The 23,515-nt window shown below is 37.0% G+C and overlaps 1 protein-coding gene across 1 annotated transcript; it reads right to left on the reverse strand.

The window, feature by feature from the left end:
• Positions 1-3,664: 3,664 nt before the first annotated feature.
• fndc4a (fibronectin type III domain containing 4a) lies at positions 3,665-23,031 on the reverse strand. The gene is made up of 6 exons (XM_055020148.1): positions 22,106-23,031; positions 15,013-15,128; positions 13,488-13,692; positions 6,897-6,986; positions 5,145-5,278; positions 3,665-4,835 (listed from the first exon to the last, which is right to left on the reverse strand). The coding sequence occupies exons 1-6, from the start codon at positions 22,179-22,181 to the stop codon at positions 4,794-4,796; spliced, it is 663 nt and encodes a 220-aa protein (XP_054876123.1). The 5' UTR covers positions 22,182-23,031; the 3' UTR covers positions 3,665-4,793.
• Between the last annotated feature and the right edge of the window lie 484 nt (positions 23,032-23,515).

Consider the following 23,515-nt stretch of genomic DNA (forward strand, 5'->3'; position numbering starts at 1 on the left):
CTAATTAATGTGGTCAGCACTGCATACCTTGTTCTATGAAAGATAAGGCAATCTTTCTTTCGACAGTAGTTTCTTACCAGCATTCATTGTGACTATTCAAACAGCACTGATCATCAAGAGGTGAGAGTGAGGTGAGATCCAGACACCTGGAACCAAACATTTCTCCTGTTCAGATAGTAGCAGAGAGGTAAGAAAACTGGAAAAGGGACAATCAGAATGGTCCTTCATAAACAAAGAAAACCTTAGAATATGAATAGAAGAGCTGATGATGATGATGAAAAACAGGTGCATACTGATCAGCAAATTGAAATTAGGTTTCAGACTACATGAGCATAATTGCCTGAGGAAAGAAATGCCCCCCCCCCCCAAAAAAAGCCAAAAGATACTCATTAGAACATTTTGCTCTTTAAATATTGGCTGTGAAGTTGGCTCTAATCTGCCAGGAGCTCAAGGTGAAGTGAACTGAGTAACAGCTGTGTAGACGGAGAAATGCAGGAACGCGCAATACATGTCTTCAGTTTGGAACGCATGTTTTCTTTGTGGATAATCACATTAGGGTGAGAGGAATACTCAGAAGTAGGTGAACATTGTGTTTGATTTGTTTCGTGCAACTCAAGTAATTTAGGTTCCAAAAACTTTTCTGAAACTCTTTCCCCTGTGAAACAGTAATTAAATGTTTTTTTTGCTTTTGCTGATTCTGAATGTTTCTTTAGTGATTGCTTTGACAGATGGCTATCAAAGGTATGCGGACATTTGGAAGTGTAATTTTCCAGATATAAATAAGCTCCTAGAAATTAATACGAAATGCTGTAGAAATAGGAGATATGCACACACATATCTGAAAGTCAATTTCAAATGTAAGCTATGCATAGTTTCACTTCTTTCAGGAATAAAACTCTATAAAGGCTTCCAAAATGTAAATGCAGAACAATCGGTTGATTTATAACATAGAATATGACTTGCCATCTACTTTAATTTGCCAGGGCAGAGTATAATGGAGAATTAAAAGTACAAGCTGAAGACCATAAAAAATAAATATGGCAGCTTCTTTCCAAAACCACTAACTGTTGAAGACCAAACCCTCTGTGGAGCGCTTGGCTCGCCTTCAAAGACGGCTATCCAGCTTTAAGCTTAAAACACTTTCATATTTTCATAGAAGCCCTCTTGAGACTTGCAGCAACCTTTCAATTATATTCTGTGCTGCATAAATAACTGCGGGGTTATCACTTCTAGTTGGAATCATTCAACAGTTTGCACTGAATGCGGTCTCTATTTCTTTTGATCAAAAACAATTTCTATGAATATGGAAGCATCTCCTTGCTTCAGATACTCTCAAGCCTCTTTGCACCTCTGATTGACAACTGAGATGCCACCTGCACGACATGAAAGAAGTCTGCAGCTGCATATTTGTTAAAGTAAAAAAAAAAAAAGACCTGGTAACATGATGAATAAGCAATAATTGATGACAAGTAATATTGAATAAATTCTTCCCAAATCACTTCCGTCACAGTTTTGCTTCGTAATTTAAGACCATTATTTGCTAGCATAGATATCATGGAGAGAAAAATGCAAAATCACAACAAGATGGCATTTCTTCCTAAAAATGCACATATACCACAGCATTTATAATTATTCATTAACCTAAGAGTATTTTAGTCCCAACCAAAGTCTGGGATACACTTTGAATCACAATCTGCAGATGAACAGCTCATTTAGTATTCATGAGCGTGTAATTGGTCAGATAATAGGCAATCCAACACATTTTGAAACGGCTAATTAAAGACTGATAAGGTGTTCCAAATGCCCTAACGAATTAATATTGTGCTGATAATGGTTGTACCATTTGACTCTGACAACCTTTTGCTACTGACTTTCAGAGGTCAGATGTAGTAAAATGTTAACAGAGAACATTGTGTCAAACAACTCAGGATTTACAAACTAACAGCTTTTCTTCATGCATAGTCTTTACTAAAGAACCTCCCATTGAAGAGTTTTACTATTAAAGGTGAGCATGTATGAAAATTCAGAGGTTATGTCCCATCTTTTTTACTGAAAAACCTAATTTAATAGTCTGAAAAATATGTCTTTGTATTTCAATTTGATTTCAATTTTAAAGAGTATTGGTAAAAGTGTAAAACACATATCCCATTTGCTCACAGATTTTCAGAAAAAAAAACTGCATGATCTGAAGAAAGGGGAACAATTATGCATCATGAAATTATGCACTGGTCCAAATCCTATTAAAAGAAGGTGAAGTGCATTTATATATAGAAACACTTCATGCTTTAATCTCTGAATCACAATGTAATCGAGACTCATCTTAGCTATAAATCATCTGAACTAATGGAAGTTGGCCGATTGTGCTGCACTGCAACAGTTAGCTAGACACCTAGTAATTTATATTTTAATGTAATCTCTTTCTATTTTTAAGGTACTTCACTGTAATTACATTAGGGATCAGGAACGTTCCAGTTTAAAGGCTGAATAAAATGCCTCAGTGAATTTGTCTTGTTCAGAGCTGCAGCAGACAATCCTGGCTCATGGAGGATAAATTTTACACCTGTTGGTGAGTTAATTAACTGATGTTGGCTGACAGTGACTTGAGGGATTTATTTTTTTCAGAAAAGTAAATAAGCAAAGATTGAATCATCTCTGCCTTTGGGGGAATTAGATGTACTACTTTGTTGAATGATGCAGGCAGAATTGACTCGCCTTCTTGTGTTGTCTCTGACCTGAGCCATCAGATCACCGTCAATAGACTGAAGAATTGGGTGAAGGTATAAGAACAACTTTTGAAAAAGTTTATTTAAATGCATGATGATTTTCTGAAAGCGATTCAAACTAAAGGTCTTCTGCTCCATCATGATTTACCTCACAGTTCTGTATTGGGGCCCCTGTGGTTTATGTTGCAGATTTTGATCGTATTTAAATCCATTTATCATCGCCACACATACTACATTCAGTTTTACATATTTTTACGCCATTACATTTCTAAGCTCAATATCCTTCTTAAATGTCCAGACTGTTTTGAAAACTAGATGGCTGGAAAATTTTCTGTAGCTCAAACAAGAGCCATTTTACTTTCTATGCAAAATCTTCTAGGAGCCTTGGATAATACTTTGGCTTTGCAATCTCTGGTTTCGTAATTTAATCATTTAATACTTCAAAAATATTTCAAAGTTGAGTTCCATTATGTCATGATCAGAATAGGAAACAGCCACTTAATATGATTGATTGATTAGGTGGCAAATAACTTTTTGTCTGCCAAAGCAAAACAATGGTCCTGCCTTTAAATATACAAAACTCTTTGGAATTCAAATAGTCTTTTAAGAAAGTTGCGTCTGCGTTTTGACTATATTGGTCTTTTGTTTAAAATTTCGGCCAGTAGTGTACCATCCCTGAGTGGCGACGCTCCAGTTAAAGTATTATTAGACGTTTGCTAAATTCTGCTGTGCTGTGAATGGTGTAGCATCTCCATTTCTTGTCTGATTATTGTGAATAACAACCAGTACCATCAAATCTTCTTTGACAAAAACATAAAACTTTGTTTTTGTCTCAAAATTATCCATTAAAACAATAAATGGTGGTGCAGAATAGGATGAAATTGTTGTATGTTAAGAAGTCTGATTTAAATCAGTCTGGCATTTTGTCCCTCAATATAAGAACATTGACTCACAATTTTACTTGTAATTCACATTTATTTTTCTACTAAGGACTGAACAACCTTACAGTGCATAATCATAAGAGTCTTTACAGGATCTTTATTACTGAAATGCAATTGTCTTAAAGCCTCCCTAGCAATTTACAACCCTGAAAATGTTTTATGTACAAGTATTTTTGCAAACAATTGAAGTACTTTGTAGCTTCCCATTCAATTATCTTTATTGTATTAGCTTTATTTTATTAATGAGACATTTCAAAACAAGTTTTATTCTACAGGTCAGAAAAAAATGTGTTCAGGAAATTACAATAAATATGCACTGCATGTTTAGATGTAGCAACCTTCTCTAAAAGCAGACTAAATATACAATAAAGCTTCTTGGCACATGTAAATGCTTTTTTTTCTCCATTTTGAGTTTCTAAGTTCAAATGGTTTTCTACATACCCTGCATGCAACTTTATTTCAGGAAACTAAAATGTGTTTCTTATATGTGAAATATGAAAACACACAGTGTTATCCAAAAATTGGCAGTTTAGTTTGAACCAAAAAAAAAGGAAATGTTGTATTGATGTTATTTTCAGAGAAAAGTTTTTAACACAAACTTTCTTTGATCCTATTCAGATCCTACTCACAGTAATCACAAAGCATTATAATGTCCAGGCAGCATATGAACACTACTCGCACTTGTCTATAAGAGGTGAACAGAGTATATAACTGCACATGCCAATATCAAAAATATGCTGCGTGTTTAGCGTCACAAAGACACGCCTCCCAGAGATGATAAATTACTGTTTCATATTGCAGCTTTGAAGCAAGCACCCAGCAAAGACATCAGTGTTTTCTGCACCGTGGATTAACATTAAATCAAGTCTTACTAATTTGCAGAGGAATAGTTTTTCAGCAATTGCAAGTAGTACCTGTGTCAGAACACAAATGTACGCGTTTTCTTCCCCTGCCCCCCAAAAAGCACGAATGCTTATCAGTCTTCTGTTAACGCTCTTTCATCAATAAATGCTTTATAAGTAACTCTTATCATCTCTGTTTTTCTCTGGATGTTTTTTCCGACTTGGAGAGAAAGAAAGAAAGCATTAACAGTTGAAGATGCAAAAGTTCAAGTTTGGCCTTCTTCTTGTCAGACTTCAATAATGTTTATAGACGGCACAGAGGGATGAAACTGCAAAAGACAAGAAAGAAAACATTGGTAATGTAAATATGGGAAAGTGAGTAAAATTTGCTGTTAAATTTCATGTATTGTAACGTGTGTGACTATCCTTCTTTGCAAACATGGCTAAATGTACATTATTACTGATTTGTAGTGCTCCTTGCACTATAGATGTCATCCCTAATACATGAATCATAGAAAACGCTACAGTGGTAAGTGGAAAAATCCACGAAGTAACTTTTACATACGGCAAGTTTTAAAGTCATAGTATTAAATTCAATTTGCCAAAATCTCTAAGCTATAATATTTCTTCATGTTCACCTTGCTTCTTAGTAGTCCTCCACTGTGGTGCTCCGGTGTGCTCCTCTCCGACAACGGCTTGACCTTTTCCTTATTGTTGCTGGAATCGTTATCCTTTATGATGTCATACTGCCGGCAGAACAGGGCTATAACAGCTGCCAGGAGGACAGAGGAGGACACACGTGAAAAGCGCACTCACACAACAAACAGGAAGTCAGTCACAAGGAAGCCACTGTCATTCACACTTCCTGCACCCCTGCACACTAAAATGCCATGTGGATAATGGAACTTGGCTCCCCGGGGACTTTGATAGCTGTGCTTTCATTTTTAAAGATGGAGAGATGATACAGCCTGCCTTTTTATGTTCTGCAGCCTTTTCGACGCAGCTGTGCTTTCTGTCTGAACAGCATTGTAAATTCAGAGTTAACTTCCTGAAAACAGGGAATTTCTCTAAGGGCGCTGCTGTCACATTTTCAGAAATGAATACGGAGATCTGGTAATGATATCTCCATGACACTCTTTCATTGGCTTGACATTAATATCAATGCCTCATACAGCGGTGCAGCTGCTGCCTAATTAGCAAAGAGACGTTAATGTTGTTGATAATGCTCGTCGCATTGATGTACATTACGGTTGCATTAGATAAGATTGATGGGTGAGCCCTGAATGTGTACGTTTTTCTATTAACACGAATTCTGCTGAGACAGAGATGGTCAGTTCAGAACTGTGTTAGGATTAAATGTCTATGGGGGTGAACTTGAGCCATAAGCTATGAATGAAAGTTAGTTTGAAATTTAAAGATGATTTTGATCTTGAAATTTGAAAAAAAAAAAGTACAAGTGACAAATAATTAATTAAGAATATTGTTTAAATTATCTTATAATGGGCAAATAACTTGATCGTATCTATCTATTTCTTGTTCTTTTTATACTTAATGCAAAGTTCTACAGAAAAAATATAAATTTTACAAGTGCATTTTGCAGAAGTAGACATTGAAGCAAGGTCATTAAATGTAAGTGCTATGCACTATTCACTTTTTATTAAATGTAATCTAATTCAGCAAGGTGGAGATTGTGAGGATCATCTTCAAATGTGAAAATAGCAGTTTTCTCAATTTTTAAAGCCTCTGTGTTGGCTTGTTTTCTCTCATTAAGCTTTTCTAACATTTCTGTCACATATTTCATGTCTTATTGTGCCTCAATAGAGCACTTCTAAACAGTCATAGAAACCCTGAGATGGATGGAGACTCCAAAAGAGAAAGAGAAAGAAGCATCACTGTTGTGAAACAGCTTCAAGTGAAAAATATTTTATTTTCCTATCCGCCTGTTTTTATTACTTTATTTTTAGATAGACTCTCCTGGGATCCCACTGATCTTTTTCCAGTGGTTTCTTTATTGTTAATGACTAAGTCAGAATGATGATGTAGCCATAAGACAGAAACCTTCATTATTTTTGTATTGATTATTGATTAACAAACTTAATCAATACATGTTGATTAAGTTTGTTAGAAATTTGTTGTCATAATTGTAATAATTCTGAAGTAGGAATTGTGTTTAATAGAAATAAAGTGGTGCTTTTAATTTTATTAGATAATGATAATTTTACTAACAGGGTCCTTGACAGATGACATTTTTCAAATAAACTTTTTTTCTAAATGACTCTATAGGCGGCTTTTTTTCCCTTCTTACTCTCAACCAGTGAAATACAAACACAAGAAACTGCTTTTTTTTTTTTTAAATCAAAAACTTGCATTTTTCACATTCACAAACGTACCTGCCCACATGACCAAGACGACAACAATGATGATCATCTCCCCCGTTTGAAGATGCCGAGACTTGTCCAGGCCCTGCACTGTGGGGTCATCTAGGAAAAAGCCCAGTTCAGAAAGTGAATATGTCATATTTATGAACCCATTGCAGTAAATATAACGTTGTGAGTCCATGAATACCAATTCTGACAATTTGATACTTCAGTGTTTCAGAATCCAGCTGAGTATAATGAAATATCTTTGCACCATTTTTTGATTTATGCACACTGTATTAAATCAATTGATTGTGAAAAACTTTTATCTTTTCTGTAGCTCATGACTGTTATTAGAATTAGCTTTCAGTGAATGAAATGAACAAACCAGTCTACAAAATTAATTATAGCCCAATATCCTTCTCTAACTGTATCAACTAGACCTTATCCTGTCTCCTAACTTGGCTGGATGGACGTGTTCCAGCGCACCACTCTTCCTAATTGGCTCCTTTAGTGTATCAACTTGTCAGGGAACTGCCCCAAAAGTGACGGTCTGTCAGCTCTTTTCACATTATAGTAGTTTCAGTGAGTGCTCAGTTGTTCTTCCAAATTTCTTTAGATACATTATGGGATGGCTTTGAAAGTGGACAGAGGAAGGGAGCCAGAGTTCATCAAAAAAAAAAAGAGTATGCAGTATTATGATAGATTGCAAACATATTGTCATTTATAATCTAGATTAATCTAGTTAAACAAGACGAATGCATATGTTGGAATATCTCTTTTTAATCTTCCTTATAATCTCTAAGAGCAAACTAACTAAATTATCCCGACAGCAGAAACCAATAAGGTAGAACTGTTTTCAATGAAGCCAGCCATGTGACAACTTTGTCCTGCTAAAGGAAATTATAAGAAGCTTACACTCAATTATCCAACAAGCTGTTCAACAAGTTTAAACATTTGGGAAGGGGATTAAAATAGCTAAGTGAAGATTTATTAAGAATTGTGAGAATAAAAGACTTGGCTTTCCTCCTTGTCTCTTAATCTGTTCTTCATTTGTCAAAAAAGAATATATTTTTTACCCCATTTTTTAAATGTGTTTTTTTTAATATATTTAATATTAATAGTATTTTTTGTATTTCTTTTATGGAGTAATTTGTGGTTTTTTTTAAACTCCCCATGCAGATGTTGTGCATTAAGCTCTGCATAGAAATCAGAAGGAATATTACTTTAAAATGCCAGGACAGGACTGAGGTCATTGCTTGATGGCTTTCTCAGATAGCTGTTATCCAGTTTGTTACTCCCACATGTCCTCAAGCTACCTGAACCCACTCAGCAAATACCAGTCAGCAATTGGTTCTTTCTAATTCATTTCCATCTTTCCAGCATAGGAAGGAGTATGTGCATTTTTACCAAAACCCACACTGAGATATTAGCAGCACAGCCTTTTAGTCTCTGGAGCCTTTAAAGCTCTGCTGGATCAGTTATTCCATCACATCCCCCAACATCTTGACAGTTGCTCATGTTTTTCTAACACTTATCTTTTGCTGTTTTTAGAAGGGACTCGCCATTAATTACCGGAAGACCACAAACTCTATAGAGGTTCAGACTCACTGAAAAATGCTTTAATTTCGCACACATTTTCTCTTTCACCTTCGTTTGAGCAGCGATATTGTTTTAGATTTGTACCATATACCATAATATACATGTGGATTTGAGAAGCAGTAGGTTTTATACAACAGACACAGACATTTCTGGATGACCTATATAACATTGAAGTGCTGTTTGCACCACTCCCATATTGTTGTGTGATTCTTTGCTAACGCAGAACAACAGGACTTCTGAGCCTTTGACACACAGAGTAGTCTGTGCTGAGAAGATTACTTGAAATTCCTTCTGCTCACCCCTAATCCCACGATGCCGAATGTAGCTCAGACCTGTGATGGGGAGATGTGTAACAACCCACTACGGATTTAATACAGGAGTCATAACCATGCTTCTACTGATTATTTCTTTTATTACATCTCCTGTACATAAAGCAGTTGTACAGGTGCATAGTAGCTTACCAAAATATTCATATCCCTTGGAATTTCTTGCATGTTTAGAAACACAAATGTCAATGTATTTTACATGATATATGTAAAATATATCAACACAAAGTGCTGCATAATTGTCAAAATGAAAAATGCAATAAGTTTCCTCAACTCGATACGTTGTAGAGCATTCTATCCTGCAATTACGGTTGCATATGTTTGGGGAAATGGCTCTGCCAGCTTTGAATATTTAGAGACAAAAGCTTTTATCCTTTTGTTCTTTTGCAAGTGGGGGAAAGCATAGGTTGAAATAGATTTTCAAGTTTTCAAGGTTCATTCAAGGTCTGCACAGTGATTCAAAGCATTTTTGTTGTTGAACTGGATATGAGTCTCTGCTCCAGTGTTAAGCCTTTTGCAACCTCTAACAGGTTTTCCTTCAGCAACGTTCCCCAGGTTGCTTAGCCCTGCTGAAGAACATCAACCTCACCACACCATCATGTTTTATATTGATATATGTCCAATGTCAGTTTTTCGCTCTGTGGCATTTCGCAATTAGACCAAAAAGCTCAAATTTGGACTCATTTCATCTGAACCTTCTTCCACATTTGCTGTGTTGTCTGCATGGCTTATGGAAAACTGAAAATCAGATTTGATTCCATCAAAGCCTTTTGTGCAATTCCTCTAGTAAGGCCAAATTTGTGAAAACTAACAGATTTTCTGCCAACAGATGCCACCATCTTAGCTGTTGACCACCAGAGAAACTGTCGGGTTGTTGACTGCATCTTTCATACTCCTTATTCCACCTGATGGTTCAGGTGGACAGCCATGTCTTCATAGGTTTGTGTTTATGCAATACTGTTTCTATTTTAACTTGATGCTCTGAAAAGTGCCTCAGGTGATGCTGAGAGTTTTGGCTGTTATTTTTAACCTGCCCCTGCTATACACTTATCCACAGGTTTATCTGTATGAAAAATACTGTACATGGCTGGGAAATTCCACATATATCTGACTAAGTGAAGCACGTCTCTATTTCAGTGCTTTTGATGATAGAGTCTCGGTGAAACTGCTGCCTCACAGGAGACGGCTGAGCATCTCTTTGAAGTACTGTACAGTAATTATGCCTATGGGGACCACCTCCTTGGTTAGTCTTTGCTCAAAGAACCATGTCAAAAAATTATCTTTCAATTTAAGCTGTAAAGTAGATTGGCAGGAGTTAATAGGGCTTTCTTTTGGGGACAATTTTTATTACACCAATGAAACAGTTTTACACCTGCTATAGATCCTCAGTTCATGCTAACAATGGTAATTTACTCATTTATAGAAAGACAAACTGCCTCACAGCTGACATTTTATGTAAAAGAAGGTACAGAAATTTAATAGCAAAAACAACAACAAAAAAAGCATACTACAAATATATACATATATTTATAGAGATATGTTTTGGTTTTTTTACACAGATTCTGTTCAAGTCTGACTGTGCTTAGTATCCATTCATGTTATTTTAAAGAACCTCATCAATTGATGAGAGTCAGATTCCTAACTGTCGACCATAGTGTGTAGCAGAAATCAATATGGCTAGGAAGCACTTAACCTTAACAAAGGAGATCTGAAATTGCTCTTTCAGGTCAGCGTTTGTTTGATATAAAATAACTTTTAAAGTAAACAAAAGAAAACGACTAGAAGACCCCCAACAAATAAAAAAACTCATAAATCTCCTTCCTTTTTTGGTACTAGTATAGAAGAACCAGGCATGTGTTTTGTTGTTTATTTTTAATGATAACATGTCCTCTTGTGTCTTTATATTGAATGTGTATGTCTCACATCCTTTATTACATAACCTCCTGGACATAGCAGTGTGTTAAGAAACGGACTTGTGCAAATGCACTGCAGAACGTCCCAACCAGTCATTACTGGAGAGGCTTCATCCAACTTTACATTTTTTATTCATTACATTTATTTAAATTTTTATCTTTGTAACCCTTTCTGCTGTTTAATTAAAGAGAATACTACCAGGCAACATTCTCAATCTTCTGGTTTTTATAAAATATTTAGATTTATAACTAATTGCTTTACACAATAGTTATGGGCAGCATTCCATAAATGCTAGGTGAACATGAGTCCATTTTCAGAACAAAGATTGATTTAGAGATATACTGTTCTTACTCTTGCTTATTTTATTTCACACAAAAGACACAAAATAGTATCTTATATAGGATTCAGAACCCCAATTCTACACCTTTAGAAACCACTCAAGTATTTAAAACATAAAATCGTAATAGAATTATGTATGTATTATGAGTTTATTCTAAAGTAAACACCAAACAAAAAGAGCATTAAATGTAATCAAGAAGCACAATGAAAAACATCAAGTTATGAGGTTCATAAAAGCTGCATAATTAAAAACGATGTCCCTGGACTTTAAAAACAGGATGTGAGGAGTCAGCACTGCTGGCGTTGGATTTATGAAACGCAGCCAGTGATTGCTTTCAGACGCCAAACAAGCTCCTAAAAAATTATTCTCATTTTACTGAATGGGCTGTTTTTCTGACCCAGTTGGAAGACCTAGAGAGGCTACAAACCTTGATTAATGCTTCACTGTAAATCTCTCGGATAGTCGGCACTGGCAATAAAGTTGTGTATGTGAATCAGTTTATTGAGATATGTTTATGACAGTGTAATTGCCTAAAAGTACTTGAAATCAAATAAACATAAACAAAAAAGCAACACAGGTCATGCGATGGATTTGTTAAGTAAAGTAACTCGGTACATCACTGCCCTTGTTATCTTGATTTATAGAGCATAGGCTCTTCCGATTAGCTGCCATTCGTTACTTTTTACCCCCTCCGTGGACAGTCTTGCTTGTTTAACAAATTAAACCGATTCTGAGTCAGCTAAAGAGGAACATTTATGATTCCCTCGCATCAGCGTTTCCATTTTTCACAACCTCCAACCCGTGTGTGATATCATTAGGAAAAATCAGCTGAGTGTGTCAGACCTGCTCACAAACAAGTGTCAAGTGAGGCTTCATTATTTCGAGACTGAGTACATTTGGCTCATCATATAGACGTGGCTTAGCTAATGCAGAGGGGTTTACAAAATATATAATTTTTTTCTTTTTACTCTGAGCTTAAAAAAAATGAAGCTGTACTCTGCATTGGTCATGGTCTTCTTCTTTCCACCAGTTCCTGAGGAGAGCCCATCTACTGAATTTTAAATGTTTTGGAGTCTGTAGAGACTCACCACACGTTATGTAATGTTGCATAAATTCAGCGCAGCTTGCCATGCCTGAAGACTCTGTCAATAATGTATTGGTGTCTGAGAGAAAAGCCTTCTCCCTTCATCACCACCCGAGATCCCACTGTGAGGTTCTGACAGGAAGCCTTCATGTTGTTACACTCGACAACACTTGCCTTCACTTTGTCTCATTTTCAATGTCAGCTTGCTTTAAAAGGATAGAGTGGAGAAAAAAAAGAGACTTCAGCACAACAGTGGGAGAAGTGTCAGCAATGGGCCTCGTCTGTCTGTGAGGTGGGATTCATGGTGGATTAGACGGAAGGTGTTAGGCAGAAGCTCAGTTCTCAGTTTCTGGAATATCAGCTTAGTGTTTAATCTGCATTTAGGTCGTTTAATTGTGGAGCTCCTTCTGTTTTTTGATGCAAATACACAAAAAAAGTTTAAGAATCTCATTGTAAGATAGCAAAGCATTTTCGTTCGCATCTCAAGAAAATGCTTGCCTTCGTCAAGCAGAAATGCACCTTGTGAAAGCTGAGTCCGTGCTTTGTGAAGATGCTTTTCTTTGGCAGGGACAGGAAAGCTTGTCCCTGCAGGACAAGCAGGTCCCAGAAAGTCTCCATAAGGAGATCAGACACCTGTACCTTCCCTGAATCCTCATGATTCAGAGGAATTGGAGTGTTATGCTGCACCTGTGTTCTCAGTCCTCACTCACTGTCAGGCTCTAAAACCAAGCCCAGCCCCAATACAGAGGAACTCATTTCAGCTGCTTCTATAAAAGCCTGGAATGCATTGATGTGACATAGACCGGTGCACTAAAAACTCGACTCCAAGAGTTTGATGCTCTAGAAGATCATTTGAATGAATCATTAACTATCCTCTCTGAATACATAAATACCTGGTTGTCATAAAAATGTCGTGTACTTTGGGTTCTCTGTTCAGGGACAGTGGACTTTTAAGGATTAACAACAACATGGCCATTGTGAGACGTCTCTTAGTTTGTTTCAGAACAAAATCAATCAAACTTTTCTCCAATATCTTACACTCTTCTTGTTAAGCTAGCATATCTACAGACTGTGCCAGTTCTTTAAACATTTAAGAACTACCTGTTTAATTTGTTCAGAGGTTCTACATTAACCACTGTTAGCATATATGTGAGCATAAATTAACTATTCAGTTAAATATTTAGAATCAGTTTCATTCATCACGTTTGCCCACACAAAGAAGGAATATGACTTTGGTTACACTCTAAGCCCAGTGAGCACTTTCTAAATACAAACATATAAAGAAGTGACACAGAAATAAAGAGATCAAAGTAGTGATTTTACTCTCTACATTACTACAGAATGCTCAAGCAGCATACCTTGGTTAGAGCTGTTAGAAGAGAACCGGTCAGTTTTCTTAAGAGTGCGAAAGTGAACTTTCTTGCTGGCTTGGCTTTCCCCGTAAAGCCCAATGGACTGGACTTGAATGATGTAGTCCGTCTCCTCCTCCAGGTCCCAAAGAACACAAGAACGACTGGTGGTGTTGACCTCACGAATGAATCGCTGCATGTGTCCGTCCTGCCTCTGAAAGTATATATATATATAAAAAAAAAGGTAGAGGGCAAGGAATAGATTAATCTATTGAGCAATTCCACTGATGATTGATAATGAGGGGAATTAGGTGATCAGGGTGACCACACAGCCCTGCAGAACGAGTCTCTCAGAGAGCCATTGTCTCCTCTTGGAAGTCTCATGGCTTCGCTTCATTAAATCTGATGGGATAATGTTAGAATCAATAAAGTGTCATGCTGCAAAGGCATGGAAACAATCACAGACCTTTCTTAGAATGTGCTAAAAAGCTGCCCAACTAGAAATAGTTTGGAGAACAACATGCAATCTATTTCACTCTGAGAGGCCTGAGTCAAAATTAGGATTAATTAAGATTGCATAAATTTCATAAGAAAAAGCTTTTGAAAATATTAAACTTTTTCTGTTGGTCTGGCTTCTGTTCTTGTCTTTGGGCAGGATGTGTTGTTAAGAAAGAATCCACGTATAAAAATAATGAATAATGCAATGCTTAAACTCCTACGTATGCTTAAGGCAATTATGAGAGGTATTCAGACCCTGCTGCCAAAAAATGATAAAAAACCCAGAGGAGAGAAGACTTTTCGGTCACCTCAGTAGAGAGTTACCTCAAATTACTGCATTATGCTTTGAGTTGCATATCGCATATTCACAGTTGCAGGATGTCATGTTGTATTGCATCAGTCAGTGGCATGAGTGATCAGTTTTCTTATTTTAAGCCTTTAAAATGCTTTTATCTTTTAAAAAATGAAGCTTGTCAGGTTTACAGATGTATGTGCACTCATGGCATAAAAGCACATGAAATAACTCATCTGACTCTTCTGTAGTTTCATTTCGACTTTAGGCTTCAGCATATCGGACAGAGGTATTCTTCTGAGATTAAAGATTTTCAATTAAGCTTTATATTGATTCCAAATTGGCTTTGTCATGCAGTCTATAAGCGTCTGGACTAAATATTGATGTAACTGTAGCAAAATGTCAATATATAATCAATTTCTTCATTTGACAAATATCACATATTTTACATGAATTGAACTGCCCTTTACAAATGTGCTCTAAATAAGCTCTAATTAATGCTGAAGTGAAAATGCACACGATTGGTGACTTCTGAGGAGAGTTGGTTGCGCTGAAGTTTATTTGAGGGTATCAGAGCAGAGGGGGTTGAATACAATAATGATGATGTACAAATCTGTTTTGGTTTATCACATAAAATCCCAATAAAATACAGTGAAGTATGTATAATAAAAAAGTGAAAAGGTTCAAGGGTTATCAATGTATTTTTAAGGAGAATCTGGTTAATAATTAAATTTGAGTCATTACCTGTTGAGATATGGAGAATCCTATTATTATATCCCCCTCCGGAACCTCCCAGGACACGGTTGCTGAGTCGGCTCGTAGGTGCATGACAGACACGTTGACCGGGGCCGGGGGCCGGTCTGCGGGAAAGAAGACAGTAAGAAAGAATCTTAATTGTAAACAGTCAAACAATAAAAAAATGTAGATCTATCACTTTAAATAATTTACATAAAAGAGATTAATGAAATCAGGAAATACTTGTTGATTTGTCAGAACATGATAAACGTTAGAAAAGGTTCATATTTTATATCTGCATTTCACAGAAGATAAGAGTCAAATATTCAAACGATGGGAAATATGGAAAAATCGCCCAAGGTCAGCTGGACAAAATATGGACACAAGAAGATTATTTTTGGCAACATTACAAAAGATCTGACAAATTTTGGTTTGTAATGCTGCAATGGAAAAGGAGTCTATTATTTGGACTAGAAGTCTCACGAAGTCTCTAACTTTGTTGCAGCTGGGATTTTAAGATCTCAGCTGCATGTTTTAAATTTCTCTGGGGTACACATTTAAAATGATTTCTGACTTCAACAGACATTACCTTAGCCATAAAATCTAATAAGCTATATTGAGGAGGTACAACTATTTCTGAAAGTGTGTTTCAGGCACTTAGGCCATTCCAATCTGAGGGAGCTAAAATGTGTGAAAGAACTACAGAAGTCATTGATAAATTAAGCAAACATCTGTTTAGCCTTCATTTTTAATCTGGCTCACATATAATGGTTTACTTCAAGTCCACATGCCTCAGACAGGGTGAGTTTCCTTTCCCCTTTATCACTTTGTCGTCATCTGTCACAGTTTGGTTGGCAGCAAACATGCATGCTGCAAGAAAGGGAACAAAAGCCTGGGAAGAAGCGAGCCAAAGGTAAAAGGGGCGACAGTTTTAACAGAGGAGTCTGTGCAGCAATGTTGTCTCTGAGCGATCACACAGGTTCAGATGGACAGGAAAGATGGGATTGGCTGTAATCAGCAGAGGTTTTGGTCAGGGCTTTTGTGTTTACTGTGTGTCTTATCAAGATTGTGAGCTGTCAAATTAAGCTGTGGAATACTATTACAAGGCTTGTAGAAATCGGACAAATGGGAAGAAATTACAAGAAGTCAAATATGAATGACTAACACTTGGAATCTAATGGTAGACACATTTAAAATATTGTCACTTTTTGTGATCAGAGAATAATTTGTCCAGTCAATTTTGTGAATAACAGATTAAAAGATCAACAACTTAGCAATAAAACCATTTAATGTCATTCTATTTTCCTTTTTGGTTGTTGTACTTTTGTCTATTTTATCTTGGAAAAAATCATGTTAATCAGGCCAAAGGATGCAATCGATGCTAATTTGAATCTACTCAGGTCAGGTCAGGGCACAGTATCTTCTATGTATCTAATATATTTCCCTCACAGTGTATATTTCCCTCACAGTGTAATACCAAGCTGTTAGTGTCAGGAATCCAGGGACAAAGACCTCACTTTTACTAAATACAACATGTTGCCCACAGCTGTATTAAACATATGGGTAACGTAAAATAACAGAAAATAAGTTGTATTTTTGAACTATCTGCAAGCAGCATTCCTTAATGCCATCTATGAGGCACAGTGGTGTTAAGATTTGAAGCTTCATATTTTTATTGTAATCTACTTATGTGTATTTACCACAAAAACAGAAATAATTAATTATTTTTTGTTTTATATATTTCACTGAAAAGTAGTTGAATCTATCTAACACATTTGTTTGGCAACTAATTCCAGACAGAAAACAGTTCATTTTGTGAAAGTATGGCAGCAACAGCAATAAATGGTTAATAAAGAAATAAAATAGGAAAATCATCAGTATGTTATGCTACGCGCCACAGATTTTTTTATGTACAAAATATTCAATTGACTGCAAACACTTTTGTTCATGTAAAAGGAGGAAAACTGTCAGCATTTGTGTCTTTGAGGTGGCAGTTTATTTTTCTGATCATATTTTCTTTTGCTTCTAAGGAGGCAGACCTGAAAACATGGTGGCACATTTACCTGCCATAGTTCTGCTTGTCAAGACAGACTGTGAAGAAGACTGCAGGAACAATAATGAGTTCTGAATATGGAGCAGTACGTCAACGTTCTTCCTCATAGGTGTTTAAATTTTTCATGTAGCAATCCAGCTAACGCTATATGCACCTTCCTTTCTTTGGTAATGCCACAGTTTTTTTTTTTTTTTTTTTGTGAACAAACACCATTATACTCTAATTGTCATCAGTGCTTGTCTTAAAGCGAGCCCTCAGCAGGAACAGGTGCAACATTTATTTAGAGGAGGACACATTCATTTATCTTTTAGCTCGCTGTCCTTTCGATAATGAGAGTTGCAGTCAGCTAGACATACGTGCAAACGCAGCTGCTATCCGTGATGCATTGCTTGTTCGTCTTTCAGTGGTGAGGAAAGAAGTAATTGCTCAGTAAAAGAAAGGTGAAGACTTATCGCAAACATTATCCTGTGACCTTACTGTTCTCATATTAGTTTATTCCAGAGCAAATCCTCAAGAATTCTTCTGCAAAATTACGGTTTGTTGGAACACTTGGATGTCAAGTATTTTTAGCATTCATAGTAGTATTTCTCAAAATGTGAATTATTCGTAAGGAGGTTTATAAAGGCAAACAAGTTTATGAATTTTTGGTCTTCTTGTCAACAGTTTTTCCCCACTTCACCTTATCCTGTTTAGTCTTGCAGCAGAAAAACTTGTCACAGCAGACACCTATGTTGGAGGGATGCTGATGTTTTTCTGGCATCGACTAAGCCCCACAACGCACACCGTGTTATGTAAGATCTGAAATTAAAGAGCAATATGTCTCAGAGGACACGGTCTGTGTTGGTGCGAAATAAATGGTTCGACCCACCAGGGATGTGGGAACGCTGCCAGGATGAATCACAGCCTATAGCGAAAGCCCAGTGCATTAAGTAGAGTGCACATGGAGAAATTGTGAAAGTGCTGCCGGATCTTTGGATGGCCGCAGAGCTCCTGGAAGGGGGCCCAAGAGGAATTTGTTGGAGTAAAACATCAAGCTGTGTCATCTTATATTTCTGACCTCTGCGTTTGCTTGCAAAGCACAGTGGACTGTAAGTTTATCGACCGCATATACATTCACTTTGAGACTGACAGGATATGTTTTACGGTCCGATAATAGAGGCTTTCATTTATAGCAAAGGGACAGCTTTGACAGATTTTTGGTGATGGACAACTTAGACAATCGGATAAAAATATTAAAAACCCCACAGATCATATTGTATTTATTACAAGTACATTGAAATTTTTAAATCTGTGGAAAATGTACTAGTCCTGTGGCTAACTATTGGCACCCAAAACATTTCTCATAAAATGAGCCAACACTAAAATAATAAAATAAAATTAATAGCATTTTTTGTGATGAATTCTAGAAACTTTTGACTGTTAATAATATTATAAAGAATATAAGATGGTGCAAATTAACATTTTAATTTGCCACTCTTCACAACAGGAAAGACAAGAGTACATGTCTAAAATCTGCTGATGTGTATTGAGTTTTACAACAAACAAAATGTGTGTTTGTGTGCTGCATCTGTTTTATGTTGGAGGAAGGTTGCTGGATTAATCACTCGTCACTAAACAAGAGGACTTTAGTTTAAACATGTAGCCAAACCAGATACACTGTAGGTCGGGAAGTATTAAGATTTTTCTAATTAATACTTGACTGTGAGTTTTGAAAAGCATTAATAGCCCGAGTAAAGATGTATAAAAATATCAAGTTGCATCTTCTCAGTCTGAAATGTATGAAGATTCCAACCTTTTCATTTAAAAACTTTTAATGAAAAGGCTGTTTCCATCACAATCACTGGTACCCTACAAGAAAGGCTTTAAATTACTCCGAGCTCTACATAATCAATTATTAAAGACAACTAGACATGTGGCAATCAAGCCAGAATGCACTTATGCATGGAGGGGAATTTTGGGACCCTTAAGTCTTCAAAACAAAAATGTAAGCATTTTAAATTCAGTGACTTTAATAGGCAAAGAAAAGTTTTTAACTTTAAAACGTTTAACTGTAAGTCTCTGGAAAAAGCTTAAATCTATTGCTAGAAACATGTTTTTGAACATTTGAGGCTTGTATTTTAGTGCATCACATTTTTCTTTAATAACAGAATTGGTCTTGTTCTGCACATCTGGGATGTTTTTCTCCACTGCTGTTGCAGTGTGTTAAAGGCTGAAACTGCTAATGCTTCAAACTAAAAATGAAGTCTGACGTGAATTAATACTTTGCTCGTTATTCAGTGCCCTTAAAGGGACCATCTGAATTATGAGTTCAGTAACAACACAATAAAACTCTCACAGTTACATTACTCATGTTGCTTAAACTCCATTTAAGAGGCAAAGATTTTTTTTTTTTTACCCAAAAGAAGGACCTTATGTCACTGTATAAAAAAATCTGATTCCAATTGCTTCTGAGATAGTTTAAAGGAGTGTTTAAAAAGCAATCCTTTTCCAATATTATGAGGTAGCTGGTGTGTCCCAGTCCTCCATCGGTATTTACTCATATTCTGTGGTGGAAAGTCAAAATGGTTCTCTCTCCTCTGCCAGAGGTTGCCTTACAGCTGCTCGCAAGCCCCACTGTTGCAAGTCACCTGGCAGTCGGGTTCAAGTAATATCATGCTGGTTTAATCTCATCTAAAGTGCTGCCTCCCCAAGTGTTACCATTGAATGCTTCTTCCCTAAATCCATTGCACTTCCAAACTTTTTATGCGAAACAAGGAGATCTATTGGGATCGGTCTGTAAATGGCTTACTCTAGTCCAGAAAGAAGAAACCGAAGCAACATTAAGCAATAGCGGCTTATATTTTCCCTATATGGCTTTTCTAATTGCTACGATTTTTTGCTATGTGTTTACAATCCTGACAGGAATAGGTGTGCTTACTGTCATTTCTGTTTGCAGAGCCAAACTTTCTCTCACTGATCGAGACGCTGTCAAACAGCAGTAGAACCGGCTGGATTTAAATGCCTGTCTAATGTGTGCATTTCTTCCAATTCAAGTCTGTGGCTTCCTCAGGTGAACATCAACACCTCATTCATCCCCAAAAGAACATGCAGTACCATTGCAGATTCATAAGCAGGTCTCTTACAACCAGGGTCTATAACCTTATTGTAACCATCAATCACAACATATGTTTACAGGTGTTTAAAATGTATCTCATGTGACAGGAAATAAAATGATGGCAACACCAACAAACACTGCCTTTCATTTAAACTGATTTGGTTCGCATCCAGTGCCGCTATTTGTCAAGAACGCGTCAGCAGGTTTCTGAACAACATATTGCCAATTTGATTTGATCCTGGCTATCCAATAAATGCAATAAATCTTAAATAACATTTGTATCAAGCCTGAGGCTCCGCTTGGGACTTGTGGACAACTAAAGAGTTTTGTTTGAATGTAAATTAAATATGTATAGTGATCGTTGGAATCTGTTGTAGAAAATGTGAATTCTAGATTCTGATTTATTATTTGCAATCATTTTCAGTTTTGTATGAACATGTAATTTTACATAATGCAATTTTAAAGATCTTTAGCATGTCAGGGATTCTGATGATGACTGAAAAACTTGGTCAAAAAGCCATCCACAGTGTGGCATATTTTGCAGGAATTATGCAGTTTTTTAAAAAACTTTCAAGGTAATTACATAAGCTCAATAAATCCAACTCTATAACCTCTGGGTCATATGGATCTGTATGTTTCTGGACAAGCATGTTAAAATTCAGTTGATTTGCTTTCAAAGGGTGCCTTTGAATACCATGCCAAGTGAATACACTTCTGAATATCATATTTGTGATTTAAAGAGCCACTTTTCCTGCTCTTGACAGCAGCGTAGGAGACTGATCAGAGATGCTTCTAATATCATGTGTCAGAGCAGAATATTGGAAAAATGTTTTTTGAGGATGACAGCAAACACCCCCGCACAGAAACAGTGACGTGCCAAGGCCGACTCTTTCACAGGTTGCACACGGTTCCACCGAGAGGCAAAGAAGGATGACATAAAGGTAGACAGAGACATACAAAGACAAATATGCTGCTGTAGGCATGCGAGCATAGTCACAGAAAATGGCTTAAAAATACAATTCAGATCTAAACTTTCCAAATGAGCAACCAAATGGATCAGGTTTAGGATTTTGTTTTCCTCTCCTGCAATTGTTTGAGTGGTATTTCTCATCTTTTATGTAAACAGGCTTCTCAAAATCACCTTTATGTGTTTATTTGTGTATTTTCAGTTAAATATGTTGCTTTTAATATTGTCTCAAGAAGAATGACTGAATATTTGATGCAACAGAAGCACAGGCACTAATGTTATATACTGAACAACATAAAGGTAAGGATTATGCTTCATATGTGTAATATACTAAGTTCAAACCTAAAAGAAACATTTTGGGTTTGTTACAAAACAACAGACGAGTATGTGGAAAACCACATCATTCCTGCTGTTGAACTTGGTGCAGAATTTGTGATGTTTTGAGTCTGAAACATTTGAAATACCAGGACAATTTAGATAATTATCTGGTTGAGATTTTCAACTGGAAAGATAAGGGTCATGCTTGGATTTTTCAGTAAAATAACTATGTAGAACATGTCTAGAACACGGAAATTACTTGTAAGGCACCAAACAAATATTCTTCCTCATTGTCCAGATGGAAATTTGTGGAGAAAACCTGTGGCACTGAGCTGAAAAGATGAGCGCATATGGGAAGCCCTGGAATACAGTGAAATGTTAAAGGGGATCATTTAGGGTAACATAGAAACCTTACTAATTGTGTCACAAGCGATTTTGTTCAAAAATATAAAAGAAAGCTTAAATTCAATTTAGTTTTGTCCTTCCATAGTTTAAAGTAACCAATACAAAGACACGGATTTTGCATAAAAGAATGTTTCCGATATTCAGGTGCCAACAAGGCAAGGAGTATAAAGCCTCATCCTAAATATATTTAAGTCACAACTTACAATTGGGTTATGTTTTTATGTAATGAGGTGCACACAAACGCAGATGGGTTTGCAATACTTACTAGCTCCTACCAAGAAGACGTCGCTGCCAAAAAGCAACAGGAGCATGGAGTTGACCAAAACAATCAGACGACCCATGTCTCGATAAGAGGTGGCTGCTCTTCTTAGATAACAAAAGGGGATAAAACACTTATCTTTAAAGTGCAACAAAACCTCAACTGTTCATTTTGCTTTTCAACACATAAAGGTGTTGAAAATCCTCAGGGGATGAACGGTCCCCGGCTGAATCTGGCTGGATCTGGTCAGTCGGCAGATAACCTGTGAAACAACGTAACGCACGATGCCTTCAGAAACATTTTTTTCCCCCTCACTCAGTCTTTATCAATCCAGCGGCTCCTTCTTCCATGATCTCAAAACAGTGAACAACGTGGGAGGGTTCGTTCGTCTAAATCCGGCGGCAGAGACTGCGGAGCTCCATCATCCTTGAGGTCATCGATCATCGGTGCGCACAGGTGCGAGAAAGTCGTGGCAAAAAAAAAAAAAAAAGATGGACAAGAGGTAAAAATGGACCTGACTGGCAGATTGAGATCCAGAACCACGCACAGCGCCTATAAGTTTACCGACTGTCCACCCTCCTTTCCGCTCACCGCCTCTGTCTCTCGCATCTGAACGTGTTCATTCACGGCATCGGTTCCTTCTGCGGTACTTTCTGTTGAACCCTAACAAGCCAGTAACGTCACAGGTACCTAAGTCCAGCACACACGCAAGGACGCGCCGATTTATCATCCACGTGTTACAAGCGGAGACTGTTTGCATCGACTCGCTTGCCACTGACACCGACTATTGCGCAACGTGGGGAGACGACACTTGCAACACTACGTGCAGAGACATGTTGCTAGACAACTGACATAGAGCACATTCTCAGTGAATTAAGCTGTATCCAATTTAAATGTGAGCAATGCACTTCTACATTTACTAAACCCAAGAGAAAACATTATTCGCTTGGTGCACAAGCAGCAGCAGGTCGATGCGCCTCTCACCCTTCGTGCACTGCGCAGGGCCCTAAGACACGCCGTGTAATCAGGAAGATGAATCATGATGATAAGCTGAGTGCTTTGCCTCGCCGGAGCATCGTTTGAAAGCAAATTGCTCGTTTGAAAAGAAATGGCGATCAAACCCCCCCGTGGTTTTGTACGAAAGCTTTGCGTTTTATACCACAAATGAAGTCTCATTATAAACTCAGTAAAATCTGATCACATGTATTTATCAGCACTCAGCTGCTTATTGGTTGAGAAATTATTGCTACTCTTAACAATTTGAGGTTTTAGATGACTGGTGGACGCTTATCTGCTCTTGATGTGTCTGACACAAGCAGATTTGAAGATAAAAAAAAAAAGTGCGCTACATTTGCCATGACCACTGTCTATCTCTAGTCAACATTCTGTGGTATTCATCTCTGAAATAGAGTTTGA

The sequence above is a fragment of the Poeciliopsis prolifica genome, unplaced genomic scaffold, assembly GCF_027474105.1.
Source record: "Poeciliopsis prolifica strain line A6 unplaced genomic scaffold, Auburn_PproV2 SCAFFOLD065, whole genome shotgun sequence".
Classification (NCBI taxonomy): Eukaryota; Metazoa; Chordata; class Actinopteri; order Cyprinodontiformes; family Poeciliidae; genus Poeciliopsis; species Poeciliopsis prolifica.

Coding starts and splice junctions, on each gene's coding strand:
- fndc4a (XM_055020148.1), bottom strand. CDS start 22,181: ATGGGTCGTCTGATTGTTTTGGTCAACTCCATGCTCCTGTTGCTTTTT. Junction 15,129..22,105: donor CGTCTTCTTGGTAGGAGCTA/GTAAGTATTGCA, acceptor TCTTTCCCGCAG/ACCGGCCCCCGGCCCCGGTC. Junction 5,279..6,896: donor CGTCTTGGTCATGTGGGCAG/GTACGTTTGTGA, acceptor TCCTCCTGGCAG/CTGTTATAGCCCTGTTCTGC.